The sequence below is a fragment of the Ranitomeya variabilis genome, chromosome 4, assembly GCF_051348905.1.
Source record: "Ranitomeya variabilis isolate aRanVar5 chromosome 4, aRanVar5.hap1, whole genome shotgun sequence".
Classification (NCBI taxonomy): domain Eukaryota; kingdom Metazoa; phylum Chordata; class Amphibia; order Anura; family Dendrobatidae; genus Ranitomeya; species Ranitomeya variabilis.
In genome coordinates this window covers 203681478-203708940 of record NC_135235.1, presented here as the reverse complement: position 1 = coordinate 203708940, position 27463 = coordinate 203681478, and the positions used below count along the sequence as shown (strand labels likewise).

The window sequence follows — 27463 nt, the reverse complement described above, 5'->3', positions numbered from 1 at the left end:
TAATCGACGGGAAAGCGACCTCTGATTCTGCGCTGCAGCCACTTAGTCCGCCTGCTGAACAGGGGAACTACAGCACAGCCTTATGGGCTCTGCGCAGCCATGTGCCCCGGAGCTCTGCTGTGCAAAGAAATGGGACTGGCTGCAGGGATCTGCAAAGCTGGTGGCCAGGGATGGCGGTGCACAGGGTTCTGCAAAGCTGGTGGCCTGGGATGGTGGTGCATAGGGTTCTGCACAGCTGGTGGCCAGGGATGGCGGTGCACAGGGTTCTGCACAGCTGGTGGCCAGGGATGGCGGTGCACAGGGTTCTGCAAAGCTGGTGGCCAGGGATGGCGGTGCACAGGGTTCTGCAAAGCTGGTGGCCAGGGATGGCGGTGCGCAGGGATCTGCAAAGCTGGTGGCCAGAGATGGCGGTGCCCAGGGTTCTGTAAAGCTGGTGGCCAGGGATGGTGGTGCATAGGGTTCTGTAAAGCTGGTGGCCAGGGATGGTGGTGCATAGGGTTCTGTACAGCTGGTGGCCAGGGATGGCGGTGCGCAGGGATCTGCAATGCTGGTGGCCAGGGATGGCGGTGCGCAGGGTTTTGCACAGCTGGTGGCCAGGGATGGCGGTGCACAGGGTTCTGCACAGCTGGTGGCCAGGGATGGCGGTGCACAGGGTTCTGCAAAGCTGGTGGCCAGGGATGGCGGTGCACAGGGTTCTGCAAAGCTGGTGGCCAGGGATGGTGGTGCACAAGGTTCTGCAAAGCTGGTGGCCAGGGATGGTGGTGCATAGGGTTCTGCAAAGCTGGTGGCCAGGGATGGTGGTGCACAAGGTTCTGCAAAGTTGGTGACCAGGGATGGTGGTGCACAGGGATCTGCAAAGCTGGTGGCCAGGGATGGCGGTGCACAGGGTTCTGCAAAGCTGGTAGCCAGAGATGGTGGTGCACAGGGCTCTTGTGAGTGATACATTGTGCTCCGTACACTGAGCCGTCAGATGATGGATATATACTGGAGATTTACCGCAGCTGTTCCCGCGGCAGCTATAGATCACGGCTCTGCGTGCGCTCGCTCTTGTAGTTGTCGCCTCTCTTCGCAGTGGACGCTGCTGATGAAACTTTTATTTTCGGATTTGCTTTTCATTTCTAGTGCTCCATTTGCAATGATGGCTGCAAAGCCGTAAAACAATCCCTTCCCAATGGAGCACAACCAAACTCTCTGGCCCGTATAGGTTCGGGTCTACATGACCCGAGACATTGAGGTCTACATGAGCCGAGACATTGAGGTCATGTGGAATCATTATTACCGCAGATTAAAATGCTACAAGTCGGAGCAGAGGGAATCTGGTGAGAATATGGGGATAACTTCTATGTATATACATATTCTGCTGCTTTATTCTATAGGGGTTGTGCAAGACAAAAATTTGTATTTTAGGCATGGATGCTTTTAATAAAAAAAAAAAAAAAAAAAGACAAATCAAGTGGATCCTGCGCCGGCTATGGAAGCGATGTGTCTCAATTCAGAAATCACATGACCACTGATTGACTGCAGTCGGGTGACTAGAAGATCGCGTCATCAGATGTTACAGATAGACCCTTCAGGAGCGGAGATGGATCCCACATTAAATTGAATTTTAATATATACTTTGTTTTTTGTTGTATTTTAGACATTTTTCCAGAAATTAAGGCTGAGGAACCAGTTGTCCAAGCACCTACCACCAGGAAAAGGCAGCCAACGAAACGCAGCCGCCAGGCGCTTCTTCCAGACACCAGCCCCACGCTCTGCAGCCCTGTGGTGCCAATGAAAAGGAGAAGACAAGATACCCACACCCCATCTAAATCCAGCCCAGTCCTCCCCAGCACCCCAGAGGTTCACGCCAAAAGACTAAGAAAATCCTCCATCCCCAGCCGACCAAACCTCAGATCTAGCTCTCACCTGCTTTCCAATAAAGCCCCTGACCTCCCTGGCACCGGTCAGTCTAAGCTGTCCTTCAGCACTCCAAAGCAGCTCTCTCAACCACTCACAAAGGGCCGGGTACCGCTGGGAACGTCTGCCCTCCAGAACAGCGCCAGACTGCCTGCGGCAGCCCTGAATGTCAGGGACATGAACACCACGTTCGACTTGTCTGAAGACGCCTGGATGACGTCTGAGAAGGGCAAACCCGTCACTTCTGGACCTTCTGAATTCCCCGGCTGGGAAAATGTTGGATTATCACAGATCGATTGCACGTTCATAAAAAGGTTGGTAATTGGTCAGAAATTAATTTTATTGGGCTGAGGTTGCTAATACCATACGCAGACAAAGGAAATGCTGGATAAAGGAAGATCTTTTGGATGTCATGTTTGATGCTACTGATGATTGACAGTTCAGATCGTGGCATGGTCATGTTGCTAGCCCAAACTGCGGCTCTCCAATGCTTATAATTGCTGGCTTCTTGCCCAGCAGACTGGCCCATGCTGATATACTGCAGAGGTGGCCGGAACAAGCAGTACACAATAACATTTAAAAATCCCTCCATTTTTGAGAACAGAAGGGAGGTAATAACGAAAGTCTCCTTTTACTTACAGCTTGGAGATTCCTGTGTTTAGCACAAAGGGCCCCTCGTCTTCTTCATGTGCTTCAAGCATGAAGTCGTACTCTCAGAGAAGGAGGCGATCTATGAGGTGAGTGCTCAGCGAGTAAGTAACCCGTTACATGGGCCTGCCAGTAATATATTTGGGTGTTTTCCCTAAAACTTTCTCCATCTACCTGATCCGGTGTATTCAGTAATGATCCAGACCACAAATATTCTCCGATCTTAGTAACTTGTGTTGTTCACTTCTTCACGGGCCTCACAGATGTCTGTTTTCCTCCAGCGCCTCTTCCGCCCGCGTGGGCAGCGGGACGATCAGCCAAAGTCGTATTGCCAGGCTGCAGCTGAGCACAACAAAGCCGATGCAACGGCCGCCGACCATTGCAGGTGAGCGGGTTTGTTTTCTGATTTGAAGCCTACCGTATTGTTCCTTACTATGATCCTCGCAGCAGATCTGGTGATTGCTCTGCCACATAGTACGCTGAAGAGGGAGTAGGAGTGACTCTGAAACGCGCCAACAATAAACCTTCCGATTGGGGATGTCGTCCCCCCAGTAAGCGCAGAACACTTCCATTTCGTCTCGTGAGATTATGTTGCACTTGTGCAATAGTTGGCAACTTTTTTATTTTTTTTTTAATTTTTCTGTCGCTCATTTCACTCTACTAAACAGTTAATACAAGGTCTAAAAAAATTTTTACTATAATTTACTGCGTGGGCTGGATTTTATTTCATGCGCGCAGCAAGACACAGGCACTTCTTACTCTAGCGGCCTTCAGATTAATGTAGCCGCTACTGAACAATACCTAAATAAAAAAAATACGATCACTGCAGCTTCCTGACCGAACCGTGAACGCTGCAGCCCATTGGAAGTTGGTGATAGGCTGCGGCACAAACGTAACATAAACAATCAACAGGCGCCGATGGGCTGCAGCACTAATGTAGCGTAAACAATCAACAGGCGCCAATGGGCTGCAGCACTAATGTAACACTAACAATCAACAGGCGCCGATGAGCTGCAGCACTAACGTAACATAAACTATTAACAGGCGCCGATGGGCTGCAGCACTAACATAACATAAACTATCAACAGGCGCCGATGGGCTGCAGCACTAATGTAACATAAACTATCAACAGGCGCCGATGGGCTGCAGCACTAATGTAACATAAACTATCAACAGGCGCTGATGGGCTGCAGCTTTTACTGTTCTGTCAGACTAATGCATTTTTTTGCATTTCGTAGCTTCCTTTTGTCATTTTTGCAATATTTCTAATTGTAACTTCTTATCACAGAGAAAATATCCTGCAGCCCCAGGAGGCAAAATACCAAGAAGACAGGAAAAGGGATGGTGGCCTTTGGCCGGTCATTAGGAGGAGCCCCGATGACTCGATTCATTCAGCTGACGGCAACCAGGACATGAAGACTTTGTGCTGTCCGAATACTCGCCAGCCCCCATACCTCAGATGTCTCGCCTCTCATCTCTGCCTACTTTTATTCTACAAGACCGACTCTTACACTTAAACAGGTTTTGCCGGAGCGCTGCCTCTTGTGAAATCCCCCGCCAACAAATGTTTTTGGTAGACTTTGTCCGTCGCCATACTTTTTAGATTGTCGGCAGCACTCTATATATTCCTGAATCCTACTGTCATACATGACTAGGTTCATTTTTAGCTTAATTTTTGGAAAAAATTAAATCTTTTAACTTTTTTTTTTTAGAATTTTTTTTTTGCAACAAACTGCACAGTTTAGTGAAAGCCAACACTTTTTTTTTTATGCAGTGTTGCATCACTGCTTATAGGGGAAGATGTGTGGTCGACGCGATCACCCGATTTCCAAGCACGTGCTCATTTTTTCGGCCGGCGTTTACCATGATGTGTAGTGATTGGACATTATGATATATCAGCCACTGATCTCCGCTGTTTGGAAGCAGTGCCGGGGATCCATTCCCATCCCTTAGTCATGGGATGCATCCATAGGGTCATAGATCAGCGCTGGGCATATGATAATGTCTATTGGAAACGATGCCCTATGCAGTCATTCCAAAATCATCCATATCCGAAAAAGGTCCACAATGATTAAAGTTAATATCTGTAGGTTTTTAATTAAAGGGTTTTTTCACTACTCGTCCAACCCCTTGTAAGAAAAATGCTATTTTATCTGCTGCAGCTCTGCTAGTCTTCTCCTTGACCCGCCAATGCTATGTAGTCTATGTAGTCGTCCATATTCATGAGCGCCTGCTATTTCTCACCACTGATTTGACAACTTTTCAGTCTATGCACAGTGCAGGAAGCTGTCCATCAGTGTTGCAACAGGATTATACAGAACCGAGAGGACTAGCAGATCTGCAGCAGAGAAAATGGTGATTTTATCCAAACTACAACAAAAAGCCCAGTAAGTGACATATCTCTGGAATCGGGGTCTCTGCCTTCAGATTAGGATGTAATCCAAGTGTCAGATTACCTTTAGGTTATATTTTATTACTAATAAATTGATATTTATCATGAGGGCTAGTGACTTTCTTATATCCCATAGGAGCTTTCCCACTATCGACATCCATAAGGGGGCTTCTAGGTTTATTAATATTCCCGCTATTGTTGTTGCCCAGCACATTAAAGTAGACTCTCCATGTTTTTTTTTGTTAATGCCTTTACATTTTAAACCTATATAAGTAAGAAACCATTTACATAATACATAATTTATATTTAATATTATTTTTAGGATTTTTTTTTTTAAGACCAACATTGTTTGCAGATTAACTTTTTAATTCTCAATTTTCTTTATACAAAGCTGTTAATCATGTGATAACGTTTATGGCTGCCTGCAGCCACCACTAGAGGGAGCTCACTGTATGTCTTATAATGGAGTTCAATGTATAGGTTGTACACAGTGAGCTCCCCCTGGTGATGGCTGCAGGTGGCCACACTTGTGTCATTATACTGCTGTGCAAGAAGTTTTTTTTTTTTTTTAAATACTGAGAAATTGGCAAAGTGACCATAATGAAATTCCAGATTTATATAGCTGATTGCATTTTTTTAAATAAATATTCTTAAATTTGAGTCTCATAAGCTGTCATGAAAGTACAGTATCTCTTTAACGGCCCAACCAAAACAATTAAAGGTTTACATGCTTAACCACTCAGCCGGACATCCTCGGTCTGTGTTTGCTTTTTGTAATCCATCCTTTTGATTTTTGTAAAAAAAAATTTTTTCCTGCGTTCTGTAAATATTTAACTGTAGATCTATTATGGCTTTGGTTTTTATTTTATTTTTTTTTACAAATGTTGTCGCTTTCCATGTATATCTGACTGTTGTGTTTTGTGCATATGTTCATGCAATTGCTTGGATAAATCTTATGCATATTTTACAATATTTATTGTGTTTTTTGTGTTTATTTTTTTATAGAGACAGAATTTTAAAAATAAAATCCAGAAAATCCCATTGGATAGTTTTTTTACATAATTAATATGAATACTTATGCACTCGTCTTAGGACTTTTCTCCAACTATTTGTAACTGTATTATAACTTTATTTGCCAATAGCCAAGATGCTAAAGCAGTTTTGAAGGGGTTGGCCAAAAAACCCTGCTAAACACTAATGGTGGTGACGCCAACAGCGTAGCTCGCTTTGTGACACTATTTACGAAACACAAATTTATTTTTACGAGAGCTACTCAACCATCATAGGGCGGCTGTCTAAAGGACTTCTTCCCTGTTGGCCAGGACCTAGAAGTCCTATTTTGGCCCTTTAAAGGGAATCTGTCAGCAGATTTTTGCTATTTAAACTAGACGCTGATTACAAGGATGTGTCTCTTATTAGGTTGTTTGCTGTAGTTTCAATACATCAGTGATTTATCAGCAGGAGATGATCACTTGAGGACTAGGTCTCACATGCAGCCCAGTCAGGCTTATCTGTATAACCACGCCCCCTCTACTGATTGGTAGCTTGCTGACTATGTACATAAGAAGCTACCAATCAGGGGTGTGGGCGCGGTTATGCACTACCTCAGCCTTCTGACCACTGTTCCATCTAGAACAGAAAAAACAGGGATTCTATCAAAACTGCACCAAGCGACACATAGCTGGAATCAGCATCTCTGCCTCTACATCCTGCTGTTTTCAGATTAAATAGTAAAAACATGCTGATAGATCCACTTTAAAGACAGAGATGGGAATAGCCATGTATCCCACACAATTCGTTGTATGAATTTCCACAAACTGGCTCGTGGACTCAGAAGATTTGGCTTTGTTCCCTACTGCAGTCACAGAAGGTCCGTGTTTCATTTGCTTCAGACTTACTAAGAAAATTGAAAGACAACCTCTGATTAATTGAGTAAAAAAAAAGTACCGTAATCATACACTCCTGCTGCTGAAGAAATTACCCATTTTGAGTCTTGAAGACCATGGATTAAATTCCCCATCTTTCTAAACTAGCCATTTTTTTTATGGGGGTGTGGTCAGAGAATTTAAAAAGAGGCACTGTCGCTGTTCCTCCTATTTTATTCCCGCTGTTCCCCTGATTATTCTATTTTTTTTTTTTTAAGTCCAGAAATATGAGCCTTTTTATTTAATGCTAATTTTTGTGGTTACAAAAGACTCAGTTATTATGGAAAGCATCATAAAGACACGCCCCCGAGGATCCTGCGAGTCACACTCATTGGTAAAGACCATAAAAATTAGCCTAAAGAAAAAGACCCATATCTCTGGAACCGTATAGATGATTTTAGAAAAAAAAATTAATACTCAAAGGAACAGTGGGAATAAAATAAGAGCAATTTTGAGCAAGTGACAGATCCAAGGGGGGTGAAGCTTATGCGTGTTTTTTTTTTTTTTTTATCCTCATATTTGGCATTCATCCTTATATTTTTCCTGCAGTTATTATTTTGTACGGTAAATACGTTTCGGTACATGAGGCCTCCTGGCGCACAAAGAAAAGAATAATTTTTATCATATTTTTCATGCTCTCGCAATTTGCCTGCGTTTTGTATTATTATGCTAATTATGGGGCATGCTGATATTAATCTGAAGGGAATGGAGTAGAAATCCTTTAGATGTTGGGGGAGAACATGGAACTTATTTCCCTGTATTTAAGGCTAATGTTCTGGCTGTAAAAATGTAATTTTCTGACTGCAGATATCAGCAGACTGCGGTGGAGCGTATTAGTCGCACATGTGCTTCGGTTCTGCAGCCTCAAGTGGTGCGATGATGGCCACGCTCATAAAAATCATACCATCTGGGCCGTCGAGACTACCAAATTTCTACCTTGTGAACTTCCACCCATTCATAACCCAAGTGTGATTTCTGCTTTATCAAAGCCATGCTGAAAAGGCCTGGCGTGTGTGGGGCTGTTAAACAGCGGCGCGTGTTGCTGTACTTTTTCTGTAAATCTAGCCCCTTCCTTCCTTACACAAAACAGATGTGAATGATTTTTTTTTTTTTTTTGTTATAAAATGTTTTAAAACAAAATCAAATTGTTCCGAGGTATTTCAGGTCTTATTTGTCGGCTCTGGCGCTCGCTTATTACCTTTATTATTGAATGTTCTGCCTAAATTCAAAAGTCGGAATCTAGCGTTACCCGAATTATACGGCCCTTGTTTAAGACTTTTTCTAATCACTCATTTCTGGACTAGGTTTTTTTTTCTTTTTTATAGGTTTCCTACAAGGATAAGATTTGAAGAATGAGACAGAAAAAGTCAACATAAAAAAAAAATGGCGTAATTTGCACCAAATCATTAGTGCACAACATATTGAACATATGTGACACCTTAAAGAGAATAAAGAAAAATGTGAGTTCATCATTAAGGTTCCTCATCTAAAAAAAAAAAAAAAAAAAATATTTTATTATCTAATATTAAAAGCCACAATTTCCGTGCACATCGAATAGGTGAGCTTACTTTTCCCTGCCCAAATACCTTTTAAAGGGGTGGTCCAAATTGCAACTTAATTTTCATCCTAAATCCCTATCTATTTAATGCCATAATCTATTTTCTAATATCCTTTAATTAAATATTCCCTATCCTTCCCTAACTATACTAACTGCTTTTTTTTTTTTTTTGCAACTTCCTTTTTCATGATGTTTCGTTTGAGAATCCCAGGGCATGTCATCAGGGGCAGAGGCTGTGGTCACTGCCTCGGCCCCTACCCCATCGCTCGTTATCAATGACGCTCGTTTACTACTATGGTGAGGTTGTAAAAGATGGTTTGATATCACCAGTCATGCATCATGACAACACTGACCACAGTAACAAAATTCAAGGCAGTTATACTGAATCAGCAAGGTCTCTCTCAGGCAAATATGTCAAAGAAGACTGAGATTTCAAGGGTTTCTGTTCAAATTCTTTTGAAGAAACCCCAAGAAATGGGCAGAAGTAAGAGCCGCAGCAGACACAGTTGGTCGGCCATGGAAACTTAGTGCAGCAGATGAAAAACGCATCATGTTATTTTAAAATCAGAAGATGTCCAGCAGTGCCATCAGTTCAGTCCCAGCTACACCCATCTACTGTTTGAAGAAGCCTGGCCAGAAGTGGTCTTCATGGAAGGATTGCTGCCAAAAAGCCAGACCTTCAACATGGTAACAAGGCCAATCGATTTATCTATACGTAAAAACATAGGGGTGTAGAAAAGTTGCAATGTGTCTGGAACTGATGAGCCAAATTGTAAAATATTTGGCTGTAACAGAAGACAGTTTAATTGTCAAAAGTCTGGAAAGCAGCATGATATTGAGGGTCTGCAGAAACAGTGAAGCATGGTGGAAGGTTTTTGCAGATTTCGGGCTGCATTTCAGCCAGTGGCATGGTTTATGTGCTGAGCAGGTGATGGGGAAGATAAATTCTTTTGGAGGTGCTTTTGTATTTTTTTAATTTTTAAGTAGAACAGTAGCCTCAAAACACTTCTCATATGTCACGGTGATACGTGAGGGTCCGGGCATTGAGACCTTTTGCCAATTGTACATTTATGTACTTGAAAATGTCACAAAAGGACCAACATTCGCTTAAACAGTCTTTGTGTAAAATGTCAGAATTACGCAAAAAGTTGCAAATTATGCTTTCATCAAAGACTAAATTTTGACTTTTCCTGCCATCGCCTGATCTCATTCTTGAGCACTAAGGTGTAGACATCTTGCATGTTGGAGTTCCTGAATACTGGGTGTGATTTTCTCGAAAGGTGAGGACTACGGTAATTGAATTAAATTACTGCCCTGCAGACCTCACACTCTTAAGCTCAAATTTGCTTCTACTTGCTAAGCAATGTGTAATAAACCCCTCCAGCAGCGAGGGGATTACCTGCAAAGTGTTATTTACAGAGTACTACTTAGCTGCCGGTAGATTTTTTTATTTTTTATTTTTCCCCTATTTCAGCAAACGATTGCTCAGGAATGTGTTTGTAGATTTTCCATCTTCCCCTGAAAAGTCACGGAGCGCCGTAATTACTTTTCACACTAATTCGTATGTGATGGGGAATTATGGAGGCACTTATGTCATCGTCTTCATCATAATTTGGGCGTCCTCTTTCCCCGACAGTTTGGAGATGCGAAAAAGAACAAAGCACCATCCTACACATTTTTGGGGTATCAGTTGAATTCTGGTCATCAGTTTGGCGTATTGTCTCTAAATTTACTGACATTACTGCACCATAGTCCCCTGTCCAGTCTCTGCTTCATCATTTTGACATCCTCCTCTCCACCGATAAGCCCTTTATGGTCCATTAACTGGCAAACGCTGACAAAAAAAAATATTTTACTCCTAAGGAGGTGAAACATTTCAGTCTTGGTTTCTTAACATTTAGGAGATCATGACCATGGAGTGTTAAACTGTTGATCATGACAAGTTTCTGAAAGAGGACCTGTCATCAAATAAAAAGTTGCCAAGCTTTACTTTTATTTCCACTCCTCCCCTTAGTTTTTATATTTGTTGTTTAAATACACCATACGGTTCTAGAGATATGGGTCTTTTTATTTAGTTCTGCTTGCTTTTTATGGTCTTTACAAGGGTAATAAGGCAGAGCAACCTAAAGACACGCCCCTGAGGATCCTGTGACTCACTCCCCCTAGGAAAGATCATAAAAATGAACACTAAACACAAAGGCCCATATCTCTGGTATCGTATGGCGGACTTCCAAAAAAAAAAAAAACCCTGCACACTCAGGGGAGCAACAGAACTAAAATAAGAGCAACAACTTTTAATCTCTGAAATAATCTTAGGAAACCAGTTTTAGAAAAAAAAGTTGATGGTTTCAAGTAAGTCTGCTTAGTTAGGTAAGACTTATCCCTTTTAGGGCAGTTAGCCCCTTGTCTTATGATGTATTCTACATTCTCCTTGATTAATAAGGAAAAATTAGTTTGTTTGTTTTTTTTAATATCACCCTCCCATCCGTCTGGATTGAGAATAGTCATAGCCTACAGTATCATTGAGCGACTACCAATGTCAGATCGGGGTGAGGATGAGGTTTGAGTCTTGGCAGACCCACCACACCACTGTTTAAGGGAACTACTGCATGCTGCGGTATCTTCTTTTTAATATTTTTCCATCTAGTTGTGTGTTGTCTTTTTAGCCATGGCAGTGCAAGATATTGAAGCACTGCTGCATTGACGTAAAGGAGACAGCAATGCATTCCCATGCTCCACCACGAAGTACACAGCATGCAGGAAGTTGGAGAAAAGGAAGCATTGAAGAACTCTCACCACTCACATGATATTTCCCATCAATATTCAATTTTTCACCCCAGGAACATAACACGGGAACAGCATTGGGCCTTGTGCCAGTCTGGAATGTTAATAATCAAAGTAAGAATGAGGGAGGAATGAATGTAGCCAGGAGTGATCTGACAACCATCCAGATCCAGTAATGAGGTATCTTCCCAACCGAAAATGCAAAAAATGTAGATGTTTTTCAGCACATGTTCATGTTATTCACAAAGCCCCATTTAGGTCATGTGCCGACTCAGCCATTCATTGGAGGTCTACTACCGGAAAAGTGCAGGCGTATAATTAAAGTGTGGGGGAATGTAGGAGTGGTGGAGCTCATGGTCTGCTCCCTGACACTCTAAGGGGTTAAGATTGGTTTCTAATCATGCATATTGTAAGAGCCAACACCACTGGGGCTGCAGTCCAGCCTAGGCAGGGTTAACAGTAAAGGTCGGTCCAGTTGGGGAGAGGAAACAGAGTTAGTGGCAAGTTCAGGAAGTGACAGTTCAGTGCAGGACAGTAGTGTGAAGTGACAGTAGCAGTCTCACATTGAGCTGCTAGGGACAACGTGGGTCTAATGCTTGGGGAAGTGGATTGCCAAAAATACCCTTCCATGTGATTCTGTCTACCGGCGTGGAGGAACCTCGAGATGGACGTTGGAACCCTTGGGTGCACTCAGCCTGCGAAGCTACAGGGAAAGATGGATTCAAACTCTATGAGGCGGGTGGTGTTGCAATCCGGGTGCACTGCTAGTGGTGGAGAAGACTTCCTAGTGCTAGTGAAGATAGCAAGAGGGACACTCTACCTATCCTGAGAACCAGGGCTGTAGTTGTGTCCGGTACCTGTGGGAAAGATGACAACCCGTTGGGCCTTATCTTTTACACCTGTTTGTAAAGACTGAGAACTGTCCAGTAAAAGTTTTATTGTTTTTACAAATCCTGTGTCCCTTGAGGTGATTCCTGCCAAGGTTCCAGGAGAGGAAAACCTGGAGTCAATGGAGGCATGTATGCCAGAAGTAAGTGTGATGTATCCCACACACAGCAGCACATAGGGACGGGGACGTATGTTGTCTGTAGAGTGCCAGAGCGAGTGGGATCAGCTACTTGCTCACAACTACCTCGCTTGGGCACCTTACACATGGACAACCCATTCATTTAAAAAAAAAAAGGGTGTAATGCTTTGTTTGCCCTGCGGGGTTGCTGCAGGAGAATTGATCAGGTTTCAAATTTACAGTTGGTCATTGGACATCATTGTTGTCTGCAGATCCACCAAAAAAAGCTTAGAAGGAGTGGAGAAACCTTGTGATCTTATTCTGGAGACTAAGTATTTTGTATCCCCTGCATGATGGTATTACTACTGCGTGAGTATCAGGGATGCCTGCAATGTAATTGAGCTTCTGATTCACTGTGCAGTGATGTACTTCCCGTCATGTCATAATGATCGACATCAGTCCTGGGGCAAAATTCTTTCGACCACCTAGAACATTTTTTTTTTTTACTGAACGTGTAGCATATAACTTAGATACTACTGGAAGGCTCAGGATCCCCATGAAAGTGTGATAAACAGTATATTATTTCTGGACTGAATGTGAAAAACACTATTCGAGGTGGCATAGGACGCAGATACTCAGCGGCAAAGTTGTCACTCTTATTACTGACAGTTTTGGTATCCTTCTTTCCTTATACCATTTCCAAACTCCCTTTTTGAGACCTTATAGTATTCAACATTTGCATTATTTTAGTACTCTTTTCCTTTTTCGTGTCCTGTAGTGTGCTAAGGTATTTTTAGCCCCAAATTTTTCAAAATGACACAAGACGTTCAGAAATTTTGCCCAAAATGAAAAACGCTCTTTATTTTCAGTCATTAACATTTTTTCAAACTTTAATTTTTTTTTGCAAAATGTTCTGCTAAAATTTTGCTAAATTTGTTCCAAAAATTCAGAGATACATAAAATCACTTCAATGTGAGAGAAGTGGGGGGGATCGATAGAATATTTGCGAGAAAAAAAAAGGCATGGGAAACTTTTCATCTTGTCCAAAGGACAGCCACCTCCATGATGGCTCCAGTAAATGTAAATATGGTCCGACCATCCTGCAACAGCCAAATCTATCATACACCGGAAGAAGAATGATGGCTTTTTTTCCCACTAAAATTTTTTTTTTTGTTCTATGGAAAATTCTACATGTGGTGGGAAAGATCATACCTTATCTACGCCATAATGTTTTTTTTTTGTACATGATTGTGAATAAAACACTATAACCATAGCATTTCGGACTCACCTCTGAGCTAAAACTGGGTGCACATAAAATTCATCAAAATCTGAAATTACACCTGCATTGGGTTATGTTAATACAGAATTTTTCTGCATGGATTTTCAACCCAATGGGCTTCAAAATCCACATCAAATGAGTTTTAGTTGAAAAATCCTTGATAAAAAACAAAACTCTTGCATGAAGATAGCCTTGGATTGCAAAAGTTGATGAAAACAAAGCCTGTGCCCAAAAAATGGTCAAGAACTGACCCAAAAATCTTCACTGATGAAAAAACAATTAAATGAATTGCAAACCTTTTCCTACCTATTACATTGTTAGAGAACCTGAAATCACAACCATGTATTTATTGCCACCATTATATCTTTCCCATCAACCTCATGCTCCATTTTATCACGGATAGCGTGCGGACTACACATTGATGCAATTTTAACGGACCCATAGAATTATGGGCAATTTTTATTTGTGACTCCAAAACCAAACACGTCTCGGTGGTTTTTTCTTAACCCAAAAAAACATGGACAAGAGATCAGCCCAACAGAATATCATGGATCCATGTTCTATCCATGAAAACCAAGAATATAACAGGTACGTTATTAGCGGATGTCTGAAGGAACCCTAAGATAATTTTCGAAAATGAGTTTAATAAATCGGATAACTTAAGTAGGGAAAAATTTAAATTGGAAAATTGATGATTGATCTATATTGAATAATGTAATAAATAATTTATACGACTGTGGGAAACTTCAGCTCCATGTCCACCTTTAAGTATTAGATGAGAATATCAGCGGTCTGACATTGTCTCAAGACCCCTTTCGCCTCAAGGTTGTGCACCTTTTTTGCTAAAGTTGTAGACCTGTTTCACCTCGTATATTGATGAACAGCTGCTAAGTATACAAATATTTAATATGGAGATGTTTGAGGCCAGAGACCTGCAGAGACAAGCTGACCAGTTAATAGGTTCACCTGTATGTAATATTTGTTTTCTTCATTTCCTCAGTAGTTAAGAAGCTCCTAAGCTGTAATTGCGCTTGATCTGATAATCCTTGAGTGGCAGGGCTGTGATGGACTTCCTGAGGATCGATGACCCTAAGGGCCCCTTCACACTGTGCAATCAAAGTCTGAACGAGCGTTCGATTTGTGACGTTTATCCGTCCTCGCTCCGAGGTCGCAAAGTGTGACATGGCGTTACGATTTGCGACGCAGCCCAGCGTCGTACGATGTGAAAGAAAGAGCAGAACTTTCTTTCGTCATAAATGTCCCGCTGTGGCGGTCGAAATCGTAGTATGTGACGGCGGTCATACGAGCTCGTAATGCGACTACGTGGGATGGGCTTCCGCATACACCTGTCTCCTGATTGGGCGTGACGTTTTAGCACGTAAGAGCGCTGGAATCTCCGCCCCGAGTGGCGCGAAAGGCGCTGGTTTAAAAAGCCCGGCCGGAGCCGGAGTTTTCTCACTCTTTTGTTTTTCTCTCCTCTGAGCAGGTGCAGACGAAGGTGAACCCGCTCCACGATTCATCCCGCTTGGACCGCCTCCACGGACGCTTGAGCCCGCTCTCGGACCCTCGACGCCGCGCTACAGTGCTCATCCTCAACGCTGAGTTCATGTGCGCTTGTGTTCTGTTCTCTACGTGCGCTGTGTTTTGGAACGCTAGTGAGTTCGCTCTTGTGGTCGGCTCCCGTGCGCTCTGTTTTGTTGAACATTTGCGTCGTGTTTTACAACGAGCTATGTATTTGTAGCTGTAGTAGTCTTGTGGATGAGGCGCTGTGTTTTGTAACGCTATTGCCGGAGGACATGGCGGTGCACGCTCACTCTCGCGTGGGCATCCATTTTGTTTTTAGCGCCGCGTGCTGGAGTTCTGAGCGGGTTACATTTTCGCTCTTTTGTGCCCCTTCCCGAGCGCTCTGCATTGTAGAACATTAGCGTCGTGTTTTACGTCTAGCTATGTATTTGTAGCTGTGTTCCGGTTGTGGATGGGGCGTTGTGTTTTGGAACGCTATTGCGGCGGGGAGGAGCGGGAATTCACACATTGGGTGAAACCATTTCGCTGCCGCTGTGTGAATTCGCGCTCTTCCCCGCCGCAATAGCGTTAAAAAACAAAACGCCCCATCCACAACCTGACCAGAGCTGGAAATACATAGCTAGATGCTAACACTGGGTATGTTTTTTTTCTAGCTGTGGTAGGGATGTGGATGAGTTGCTGTGCTACAGCACGCTACTGCTGGAGGATTTGTTGGTGCGCTCTCACGTGGGCAGGTGCTTCAAGCGCTGTGTGCTGGAGTCCTTAGCGTGCGCAGCGCCGCAGCATGTTGGAACTCTGCAATTTCTGCCTTCATTGCTGACATTTTTTTTCCTTTCCTCGGCAGTTGGATACAAAGATCTACCCGCTTCGTCTTTCAGCCAACTTGGACTCTCAACGGACGTCCGGACACCCTTCAACGGAAGCGGCGACCCACACAACGCAAATGGACACCGCAGAGCAGCTTTCATCAGTGGCGGTTAGTTTGGCTCTTGTGCTCTCCGTAGTCGACCCTTTGTGTGACATGTTGCTATGTACTTTCTACCATGTGTGGCCATTTTTAACGAGTTTTTGTTCATTTCAGATGCCTCCAATGACCAAGCAGGAATTTACCAGAGAGTTTATCGAGATGTATCGCTCCTTGCCCTGCCTGTGGAGGATCAAATCCGGAGACTACAGTAACCGCGACAAGAGGAAGGCGGCTTACGAAAAGCTCATCACCCTTTGCCGGCAGCATAATCCAGCTGAGAAGGTGGATGAAACTTTTGTCAAGAAGAAGATCCAGGGACTGCGCACAGTGTGGAAGAAGGAGCTCAACAAGGTGCAGGCCACTTCTAAATCTGGCGCTTCCACGGAAGAAGTGTATATTCCCAAGTTGTGGTACTATGACCAGCTCTCCTTCATTCTGGACCAAGAGATTCCACGGCCCATGACGTCGATGATGACACTACTTCCTGTCAGAGAAGAAATACCGGAGGAGGCCCAAGGACAAAACGTAAGTGCCTCTTATGTACTCTGTAATACTACTTACATGCAAGAGCTATATCCACTATAGTAACTTCTCACTTTGTTTTTTTGGATCATGCAGATTACCGCTGTTATAATGTGCAACACAGATAAGTATTTTCAGTTGCTATGCTGTAGTAATAGCCTAACCTTTCCCTAAACTATACGATAACCAGCAATCTATTCTACTTCAGCATGTTTTAACCTTTATATTTGGGCCAAATTAAACCTATAAGATAAGTATAGTTGTTCTAAGTATCTATTTGACCTGGTAATATAAATAGTCATAGTCATTGATCCTCTTCCATATAGGTGTTTGTAGTGTATGTCGCAAATGCAAGATCTTTACCCTTTTTTTCTCTATTTTTGCAGGTGCTGACTGGATCGACAGAGACAGAAGACAGTGACCGCACTGAAATACAGATTGAGGATGCAGCGCCTCCTGCCCCGCTTCGCTCAAGGCTACCGTCGAGGAAGCGCAAAGCCACCAGCTCCAGCAACGACGCGGACGAAATGTTTTCCATGGCTAAAAGGCTAATGAGTCGGGAAATTTCAAGCGGCACCTCAGGCTTTGCAAACTATGTTGCGGAAAAGTTATCCAAACTGGACGAGTCGCAGAAGGATCATGCAGAGCGACTGATTTTTGAAGCCTTGAGCAAAGCGGCAGCCAAAGAACTGAATGCATCGGCAAAGGTGGTGGTAGAAAGGGTGGAGCAACGTAACACGGACCTGCGCATGCAAAGCTACCAGAACTCGTGGCCGCAACCCCCGGAGCCTCACTTCAGTACCCCTGTTCGCAGAAATGGACCTAGCTACAGCTTTGCCCCACAAAGCCAACCGACATACAACTATGTTCCTCCTGACTTGGCTTCACCATCCCGACACCGGAACTACAATCAAGATGGACGCTTTCTGGACTTGTAATGTGAGAACTTCAATCAAGATGTACAGTGTCATGACCAATAATGAGTACTTATAATGTTTGTGATTTACTATGTAGATGCACAGTGTCAGGACTTATGTTTGTATCCTTATATTTTGTAACTATTCTGTTCCTTTTGATAAAGCAAATAATTTTTACTTTATACGGTTGTGTTGTTGTGGCGCTATGTGTGCCTCTCTGTACGCTCATGTCTTGTTGGTGTACATACCCCTGCCTGGTTAGATGCGGAACAAAGACAAACCGAACACAAGGGGTAAATAGAAAAAATTTTTACTTACAACTAAAAAAACATATTTACACGGGTTTCCCGGCTACAATGTCCTCCAGCAGGCTCTGATGGCGGTTTATTGCCTCCAGCAGCTGCCTGGCTGACTGTTGCAGCTGCCGGCCAGAGGCCACAAGCAGCAGCAGCGTTCTGTTATCTACGGATTCAGAGGGAAAAAAATTTGATTATTATTAGATATCCTTAGATCTTTATCTTTAGACTTTAGTTCACTTTAGACCCTATGTATTAACTACTTACCACTGGCCGACGCCAACATATCCTCCTCCGCCTCTCCGGTCGGCTGTTCCTCTTCCCCGGTCCGCTGTTCCTCTGCCTGCAGTTCCGCTGAAAAACAAAAGGTTTTTCTAAATGAAGGGGCTAATACAGCTGTTTCTTGCACACCAAAATCATTTTTATCTATAGGCAAGCTATCGATAGAGATATCTAGAACTATTGGCAGGCTACCGCTATACGTATCTATATGTATAGGCAGGCTATTGATAGCCTGCCTATAGATATCGCTATCTATAAGCTGGCTATCGCTAGCCAGCCTATAGATATCTTTAGATCTTTATCTTTTGACTTTAGTTCACTTTAGACCCTATGTATTAACTACTTACCACTGGCCGACGCCAACATATCCTCCTCCGCCTCTCCGGCCGGCTGTTCCTCTTCCCCGGTCCGCTGTTCCTCTGCCTGCAGTTCCGCTGAAAAACAAAAGGTTTTTCTAAAAGACGGGGCTAATACAGCTGTTTCTTGCACACCAAAATCATTTTTATCTATAGGCAAGCTATCGATAGAGATATCTAGAACTATTGGCAGGCTACCGCTATACGTATCTATCTATAGGCAGGCTAGCGATAGCCTGCCTATAGATATCTCTATCTAGCAATCTATAAGCTGGCTATCTATATTGATAGCCAGCCTATATATATATATATATCTCCATCAATAGCCTGCCTATAGATAGAGATATCTATAGGCAGGCTATCGATAGCCAGACTATATATCTCTCTATCGATATACATATCTATAGCGAGGCTATCCTTGCAGATATGTATATCGATAGAGATATCTCTATCGATAGCCTGCGTATCTATTGGCAGGCTATGGCTATACATATCTATATGTATAGGCAGGCTATTGATAGCCTGCCTATAGATATCGCTATCTATAAGCTGGCTATCGCTAGCCAGCCTATAGATATCTTTAGATCTTTATCTTTTGACTTTAGTTCACTTTAGACCCTATGTATTAACTACTTACCACTGGCCGACGCCAACATATCCTCCTCCGCCTCTCCGGTCGGCTGTTCCTCTTCCCCGGTCCGCTGTTCCTCTGCCTGCAGTTCCGCTGAAAAACAAAAGGTTTTTCTAAATGAAGGGGCTAATACAGCTGTTTCTTGCACACCAAAATCATTTTTATCTATAGGCAAGCTATCGATAGAGATATCTAGAACTATTGGCAGGCTACCGCTATACGTATCTATATGTATAGGCAGGCTATTGATAGCCTGCCTATAGATATCGCTATCTATAAGCTGGCTATCGCTAGCCAGCCTATAGATATCTTTAGATCTTTATCTTTTGACTTTAGTTCACTTTAGACCCTATGTATTAACTACTTACCACTGGCCGACGCCAACATATCCTCCTCCGCCTCTCCGGTCGGCTGTTCCTCTTCCCCGGTCCGCTGTTCCTCTGCCTGCAGTTCCGCTGAAAAACAAAATTTTTTTTTTTAGATGACAGGGAGTGAGCAATTTCAGATGACCAGAGTGTAGATAACTTACGGCTGGACTCGACATCCGTCACGATAATGAGCCGGTCCGAGGACCCGGAACTGCTGCTGCCCCCGGGGCCGGCAGGCAAGGCTCTGGGTGGCCTGCGGGCTTCAAAAAGAAAAGAAACCTTTGGATGGAGATGAAGCTGGTGGTAGAAAGGAGCGGCAGGTAGGGAGAGAGAGAAAGGTAGAGAGGACAGCAGAAGAGCGCCAACCTACTTGGTGTCACAAAAACCCGAGGGGGTGACATGGCCGGGGGCAACACGGCCAGTGGTGACGAGGCCGGGGCAGAGGAGGCCGGGGAAGAGGAGGCCGGGGCGGACAGGTCCGGGGGTGATGGCGCCATTAGGGCTGTAAGCAATGGGAAAATTAATGCAGCCATTCCATTGGATCATCACTAATTACACAAAACCGTGTTGTTCCTTACATCTCTCGTCCCTGGATGCACTTTGGGAAGCCGTGGTGCTGCTGCGGCTCATGGACGCTCTCCGCAAAGCTTTAAAGAAAGAATAACGCACATGTACGTTTAAAGGGGGCAAGAGTGCACCATGGAAGCTGAATTCGGCGAATACCTACCTGATGAGCTGACCTCCGGGTTTGAGGCGCTGGCGCTTGCACGTCGCCGGCGACCTACAATCAAAAACTCTGGTCAGGGGCTGCAGGCTACAGAGACGTTCGAGCGAGTGCGGGCAGGCTACAGAGACGTTCGAGCGAGTGCGCGCATGCTACATAGACGTCTGGGCGAGTGCGGGTACGCTACATAGCCGTTTGGGCGAGTGCGCGCATGCTACATAGACGTCTGGGCGAGTGCGGGCGCTCAGTATACTCACTGTGCCTGATGTCATCCCGAATGTCCGCCAGGCGCCCCGGGCACTTGTACTTTAGGTCAGCCCACTTCTTTTGCAGCTGCTCGTGGGACCGAACCACCCCAAAGCGCCTGCGCAGCCCCCGACGCACCTTGCGCAGCACATCGCGCTTGTGGAGCGTCGGGTGCAGGGTGTTCCGGTCCCCCTCATAGCGGAGAGCGTCCATGGTTTTCACCATGTACCGCAGCTCACGGCTCCCCAGGGCAGGCGTCCTGTTTCTGTCCGCCATTTTCCCGAAAGACCGACGTAACGTACGTGACGCACTGTTGACCCCCCGCCCCGGCGGCGCACAAATGACGCAATCGCGTCACACGCGCAGCGCCGCGTGTTTTGCCGGTACCAAAACACATGCAAAAGAGAATCATCCCGCAACTTGTAAGCAATCACTACGCAGGATGTTCTATAGTGTTTAATTTTACAGCGCGGGATACGCCGGAGCGAGGTCACTGTGCCCATGGGGTGTGGTTTAACTAAACGTCATCATCGAGCGCGGCGCCGGTTACGTTACAGGTTCGCCGCGCCCGAAGCCCACTTATAGGAATACGGCGTTGCAAAAATATGACGCAACAACGTTCCAAACGGAGGCGCTGCTGATGGCGTCGTAAAATGCCACGCAATAGTGTGTTGCAGTCAGGAAGTCACATGTCCTAATCAAAATAATTTGTGCTAATACTGGGTGCAGGCACCAGGCCCCATTTCCTAATAAAAAATAGTTTGGGCTAATATTGTTGTGTAGGCAGGGAGCCACGTTTCCTATTTTAAAAACATTCGGGTTGATATTGTTGTGCAGGCACACTATCTCAGCAAATAATTACTTATTGTTAATTGAATTAGAGGAGACTGACAGGTCTGTGCCTATGGTTGTGAAACAACTGGTTAAAGGGAAGGGTACATCCAACATGTTTGGGAAAAAGGTAGAAGAGGGAATAGGCTTGGTGTTCGACATGTGCATTGGTTAGGTGGTAATGTTACTGAAAGCTCTACTGAGCAAACACCGTCTCGTCTTATCCAAAGACACCTGATAACATCTGTTACTGGACAGGCCACTTGACTGCCATTCTTTTGCAGCCGTACAGCGACTGGCCTTGTTGATGAGGGCCAGAAAGAGCATGTGGTCCAATGGATGCTAAGCACTGCATCAAGTAGCCTCTCCTCCTTTTCATCCATCTTAGCATCACACACAGTGCAATCCTCAGAGGTGGCACCCCAATTAACCTTGTCTGCCCCGCAGGAAGAGGAGGAGTGTTAGTTTCAAGGTGAGGAGCGGGACAAGAGAGAGGATGATGATGAGGTTGTACATCCCACATGGTGCGAACCCAGAGGCACGCAGCTGAGTAACTCAGTAGAGGAGGAGAAAGACAAAGAGGTTATGTTGTTGCTTGCCGCACAGACACAGAGTGATGCAAACATGGCAGCACTGAATGCACAACGGACAGTGGCCAGCAGCGGTCGCAAGTCTGCAGATTGCAGGGGAGGCACGGGTTGCCTAGCCTGAGCGTTTTTTGAGAACGCCAAGGATGACCCAACTCATGCTATCTGCCAACTTTGCAAAAAATTAATCAGTAGAGGAAAAAATTGCAATAATTTAATTACTACATGCATGAACTGGCACATGCTCTATCAACATGCGTTAATCTGAGAATCTAACTGGTTAAAGATGTGGACTAGCGGGCCTTACCAACCAAAGGCTCTCCTATCAACCACATAAGCTGCTTCTTCCTCCTCCATCACCATGCCAAGTCTTCTCACACAGGTCTCCAGATACAGAACCTCCACTTGCTTACCTCCTACAGTCGGGATAAGTGAGAGCCCATCAGCTGTTACAGAAGTGGACATGCCTGCTGTTTTTGTTTCACTGAGCACACCATAACTTTCTAAATCCACCATAACATCTCCGCCTGCACCTCACTCACAATCCAGAAGTTTGTTGTGTTCACCCTACTCCATCCTCTCTCAGCACAGCTGTAAGGAGGTAAAACACAAGAAGAGTCTGGGGCGGTTACCTTCTCGGCTCTGTGCCTGGAACCATTGAGCTGTGCTGCAGGTTCCCCAAGGGGCAGACTTAGAGACTGGGACAGGAAGGAAGCCGGGCAGAGAGCGGGAAAGGCACGCGCACAGGGGACAGAGCAGCGTGAGCAGTGGTCAGAGCAGGGTGCAGCTGCGCTCCGGGAGAGAGAGAGAGCGCCCAGTCTGAGGACAAATAGAAGGAGACTGCCCAGAAAGACTGCATCTTGTGAGTACATGAAAGCGGACTCTGCTGTGACTGAGAGGGGCGCTTTGAGACCCGTGTAGAGACATTGGCCCGTGCAAAGACTTCGACCCCCTTGTCCCCGCGGTATCAGTACAGAGACTGTAATTCCTGGTACAGTGACTTAACAGTGCAGAGCCCCTGATTCCTGGTACAGAGACTTAACAGTGCAGAGCCCCTGATTCCTGGTACAGAGACTTAACAGTGCAGAGCCCCTGATTCCTGGCTGTGCTGTAAAAGCTAAAGACTCATAGCCTGTGCATACCACATTAACTCCCGAAACCACAGGCAGCAGGCTCCTAGAGACTACTCAGCCCACGGACAACAGAGGGACGACAATTGCCGCTGTTTCTCGGCGCCTACGTTGGAGAAGACGACCCTTCAAGCAAGTCCTCATCAGGCTGATAAGTGTTCTTTTCTCAAGAAATCTTGATTACTTCGGTTACATTGTTTCACTCCCATATTTTTGCTCTGTTTTATTGCTAGTTATTTTCCATCGCTTCCTTCCTGTGAGGAGAACCTGATTCCTGTTATTAAACCCCTCAACTGTTGGTCTGTCTGTTCCGTGGTGACATATTCAGTACCTGCAATGAAACATTTTATTGCACGAACACTTGCAGGGGCCAGAATCAAACCACAGAATCAGGCAGAGAAGGAAGGTTGCAAAGAAAAAAAGTTTATTGCACACACAAAAACATTTCCTTGTCATTAAAGTTACGTCCTCTGCTACCGCGAACATAGCGTGTTGAATCTACCGCCAGCTTGGTGACATCACCGCGCTGGGGGCAGAATCAACCCGCCACAGCCACGCCAGCAGAGGAGGGGGGAAAGATTTTATTGTACCCACAGAAACATTTGAGATAACTAAGCATGCGACCCGATTTCATGCTGCCAGGGCACGGCTCCCGGACCATTGAAGTATTGGCAGTACTTCTCTCGACAGTCCCGTGCATCATCTGTGTGCCTGCCGGATCCCAAAGGTAGTAGACCTGCTATTCCTTGTTCTTCAGCCCGCCACTCCCCAGGCACAAGATCTCCACTCGTTGGGTCCACAAAATCCGTAAATTCCGGTGGACTGTACGTAATGGCATCCCGGCGCCGAAGGAAATTATGGAGCACACAGCAGGCCAAAACCACGTTGTCAATCGACGAAAGCTTCAAGTTGATTGCAGTGTGAAAAACTCTGAACCGATTAGCCATTATGCCAAATGCATTCTCAACAACACGACGTGCTCTGGACAAGCGGTAATTAAAGATTCTCCTTTCGTCGGTGAGAGTTTTTTGTGGAAAAGGCTTAAGCAGATTCGGAAGAAGAGGGAAGGCTTCGTCTCCTACAAACACAAAATTGAGGTTTCCTCTTGTTTCTTCATTTTCGGGCAACTGCAGTTGGTTGCTCTTCAGCCGGTCTCCAAATGTAGTGTAATCCAAAACGCCGCCATCGGACACTCGGCCATTCATGCCAACATCAACATTTATGAACTCGTAGTTGGCGTTGACGAGGGCCATGAGGATGACGCTGAAGTAGCCTTTATAGTTGAAGAAAAAGGATCCCGTGTTTGGTGGCTGCGTGATGCGCACATGTTTGCCATCCAAGGCGCCTCCGCAGTTTGGAAACTGCCACTGCTGCTCGAAACCGATAGCAATCTTCCTCCATTCATCCGGTGTCCTTGGGAACTGCAAGATGTAAAACAAAGATTACACACAGATAAGCAACATATATATTATATAGCTGTACAAACGAGTAGTACCACACACACACACACACTCACCTCCATATAATGGCGTAAGCCGTGTACAATGGCCTCGCACGTCTCCGGAATTAAAACGCTCAGTAAAGGCCGGGAGATAGCCGAAGAATAATGGAGATCTTGTAGGGATCCGCCTGTAGCAAGGAACCGCAATGTCACTGCCAACCGTTCTTCCACGGAGATTGCTGCCCGAAGCACTGTATCCTGCCTCCGGATCAGTGGCGTGATGGCTGCCAATAAAATTTTGAATGACGCCTCCGACATCCTCAGGTAGTTCCGAAAATCATGAGGGTTGTTTTCACGTAGCTCCCTTATCAGACGCATGTGCGACAATCTTGACCTCTTCAGCAGCCAGCTCCTGACCCACATGCGGCGTTGTCGCTTTGGACGGCTTTCTTCTTTCAGCCGCTGACCCTCAAGCATCAGGGCAGCAGCTATAAGAGCCCTCTCTCCGTCATCCAACATGTCGACTGAAATGAACACAAATAGAAAATTAGTTTTGTTGCTATTTCAGGGAAAAAAAAAATCCAAAAATAGAATAAAGGGGTATGTAAATAAAGGCAAAAAAACAACAACATACAAAACATTGTATTATAATAATAGCAACAAGGCTCAAGGCTCCTCAGTCTCCTCTCTGGACTGAGGAGACACTAGCTATGGAACCCCAAAAAATGCACCGCTGTGGCGCTCCGTAATGCGACGCTACCGCGCTCTATAATGTAACGCTACCACGCTTCGCTATGCGGCCCAGCCGAGCAGTGTCTCAGGACAGAGGAGGCACTAGCTATGGAACCCCGTAATGCAACGACGCCGCGCTCCGTTATGCAACGCAATTCATTATTGCTCTCCGTAGCAAAACGCTGCGGCACCCCACATTTCCCAAAGCTCCAAACACACTTCCAAACATACCTCGAACTAGGTTGTAGTTTTGCGATGAAGAATGTAACGTTGTCCGCTTCCGCTCGCTTCCACTTCCGCCCGCTTCAGGAAAGGAAAAGGAACGAAAGCACCTGGCCCCCATTTTTAAGCGTGGAGAACAATAGCTTTTTTTTGGACCAATGAGCGCATTACATGATTGCCCATAGGCGTAGTCAGATTGCCGAAGAACACGCCCATGCTGGTAATACGTCACGCATTTACAGTCGAAAAGAAGCTCGGAGTCGTAGGACTATGGCGGTGTGAAGGGTAGCGTACGATTGCGACGCGTGACGTTCACATCGCAACTACGTCAGAAAAAGCGTTAAAATCGTAGCGCTAAATGAAGTGTGACCGCTGGCTACGAGCTCGTACTGCGACGTCGAATATGACGCAAATGCGTCGTAATCGTAGCAGAATCGACCAGTGTGAAGGTACCCTTAGACCTCATTTGGCTGTAGGGTCCTGCTTCTCATAGCTCCATTCTTGAGCCCCCTCCCGTCAGACACTGGTAAATGAGCAGGGCAGGGAATTCATTATTTAAAAAGCTGTTGTATTATTCATAGCCATCAGTGCTCAGGTAGGAGGTCTCTGGTTTCCTTGTATGACTTGCCAGAAAAGGAGAAGTTTCCTACCTTCCTTGGCCCGGAATGTCAAGCCATTCTATAATTAATAGCATGTTTCGTTTTCGCTTCTAATAAAATTTGCTTTTCCCGGTCTACATGAGGTCGGATGTGGTGTTTAGTCACGTTACTAAAACCTTCTCTGTAGTGTCCATTCTTGATGTGGATCTATGCTTTGGAGTTGAGGGTCTACATTTCAATACTGATGCAAGAAGATGCAAACCATCTAAGACCATGCAGTCCATCGTGCAGCAATTGATGAAGAAGGTGGTTAGTGGTTTTGTCCTGTACTCTTATCCACCTATAAGGGATGGAATATGGGTCACATAGTGATGAGTTTCCCTTCAAGGAAGTTACAGCAAAATACTCTACTGGTCTGTAGGGCGGAAATCACACCTGCACTTTTTTGGGGGTAGTTTATGGAGTAAACGTCAGAGGTGGTTATAAAAGGAATGACAAGAAAAATAAAAGGAGAAGTTAGGCTATGTCTTTTCACCACCTGGAACCCCCCATGGAACAGCGCTAAAAAAAAAATGCCAAAAGTATTAACATTTGCGTAGCAATGTCAAAACGACTTGCGCACATGTTCCGTCTTTTATCATTTTCTTAAAAAAGGTTTTGAAAGCCATAAAGTGGCTAAAAGAAGCCACTACCATATTATATGGAATTCATTAAAAAAAAGCACCACAAAAGATGTCCACAAAGTCTTCAGAAAAGACTTTGCCTGGATTTTCCTGAAGCAGCTTCTGCTTCAAAAACGATGCGGATACACCGGTGTTGTGCACAAACCCTTAAACTTTAAACTTCTTCCGACTGGATCAAGTTTTGACTTTGGTTTGAACTTTGATCTTATCACAGGTGGCATCAAAATTGAGGATATACATGTTCTACTTGAAGCTAAATGCTTGCTGGGCACATGATTTATGGTTCCAGAGAAGCTCCCTGATGATTGAATGAACTGGTCAGAGATAATGATGCAAAGGAAGACTACTGGATTGGCCAAAAAAGAGGGTTGGTGAAGACACTCCTAAATAGTTTGGCTTGAGCACCTATGCAGCTTGTAGCAAAAGAGGTATTGTGCCAGGTACCCATTCAAGAAGAATAGACCTAAGTGACTGGAAATGTGTGTATACGCTGGAGGGAAGCACAGACGATGACCGAATAGGTAGAGAGGAGTCACCTCGCTATTGAGAGACAAGCAGAAGGAAGCCACCAGCCCAACCAGTTCCTTATGTGAGACATGACATATGACATGTTCTGCTGTTGAAAGTACTGAAGTACTGAACATTCCTGCATTTATGCAAAATTGCTTTGATCATGAGCTGTCAACTGGTGACTCTATTCCAACGATTTATGCTCAGTGATATATTTTTTAACCCTTTATTACCATTATTTCTTCTCAAATCATTTCTGCAACACCAAAATGCCCAAGATGAACTTTGACACATCATGTGTCTGTCTTTTGGCTTCCCAATTTTTTTGAAATCTCACCAGTATATATATGGCTGTAACCTAATATTTGTCCTATGGTTTCTTTGTCTTGGAAGAAGTATGGTAC

General features: G+C 44.8%; 2 protein-coding genes across 2 annotated transcripts in view; one reads left to right on the top strand and one right to left on the bottom strand.

Annotated features, from left to right (window-relative positions):
• Window positions 1–5979, top strand: part of KIF18B (kinesin family member 18B) — a 68781-nt gene extending 62802 nt beyond the window's left edge. Inside the window, exons 13-16 of the mRNA XM_077259702.1 lie at window positions 1640–2213; window positions 2541–2636; window positions 2829–2932; window positions 3836–5979. Coding sequence (XP_077115817.1) covers window positions 1640–2213; window positions 2541–2636; window positions 2829–2932; window positions 3836–3963 — 902 coding nt within the window. The 3' untranslated portion in view covers window positions 3964–5979. The remainder of the gene's footprint in view (window positions 1–1639; window positions 2214–2540; window positions 2637–2828; window positions 2933–3835) is intronic.
• Window positions 5980–17740: 11761 nt separating this feature from the next.
• On the bottom strand, window positions 17741–25719 carry LOC143770248 (uncharacterized). The gene is made up of 10 exons (XM_077259701.1): window positions 25277–25719; window positions 20082–20135; window positions 19933–20001; window positions 19725–19856; window positions 19516–19614; window positions 19355–19441; window positions 18993–19079; window positions 18347–18433; window positions 17985–18071; window positions 17741–17883 (listed from the first exon to the last, which is right to left on the bottom strand). Exons 1-10 carry the CDS (start codon window positions 25386–25388, stop codon window positions 17756–17758), a joined length of 942 nt encoding a protein of 313 aa, XP_077115816.1. The 5' UTR covers window positions 25389–25719; the 3' UTR covers window positions 17741–17755.
• Window positions 25720–27463: the final 1744 nt, after the last annotated feature.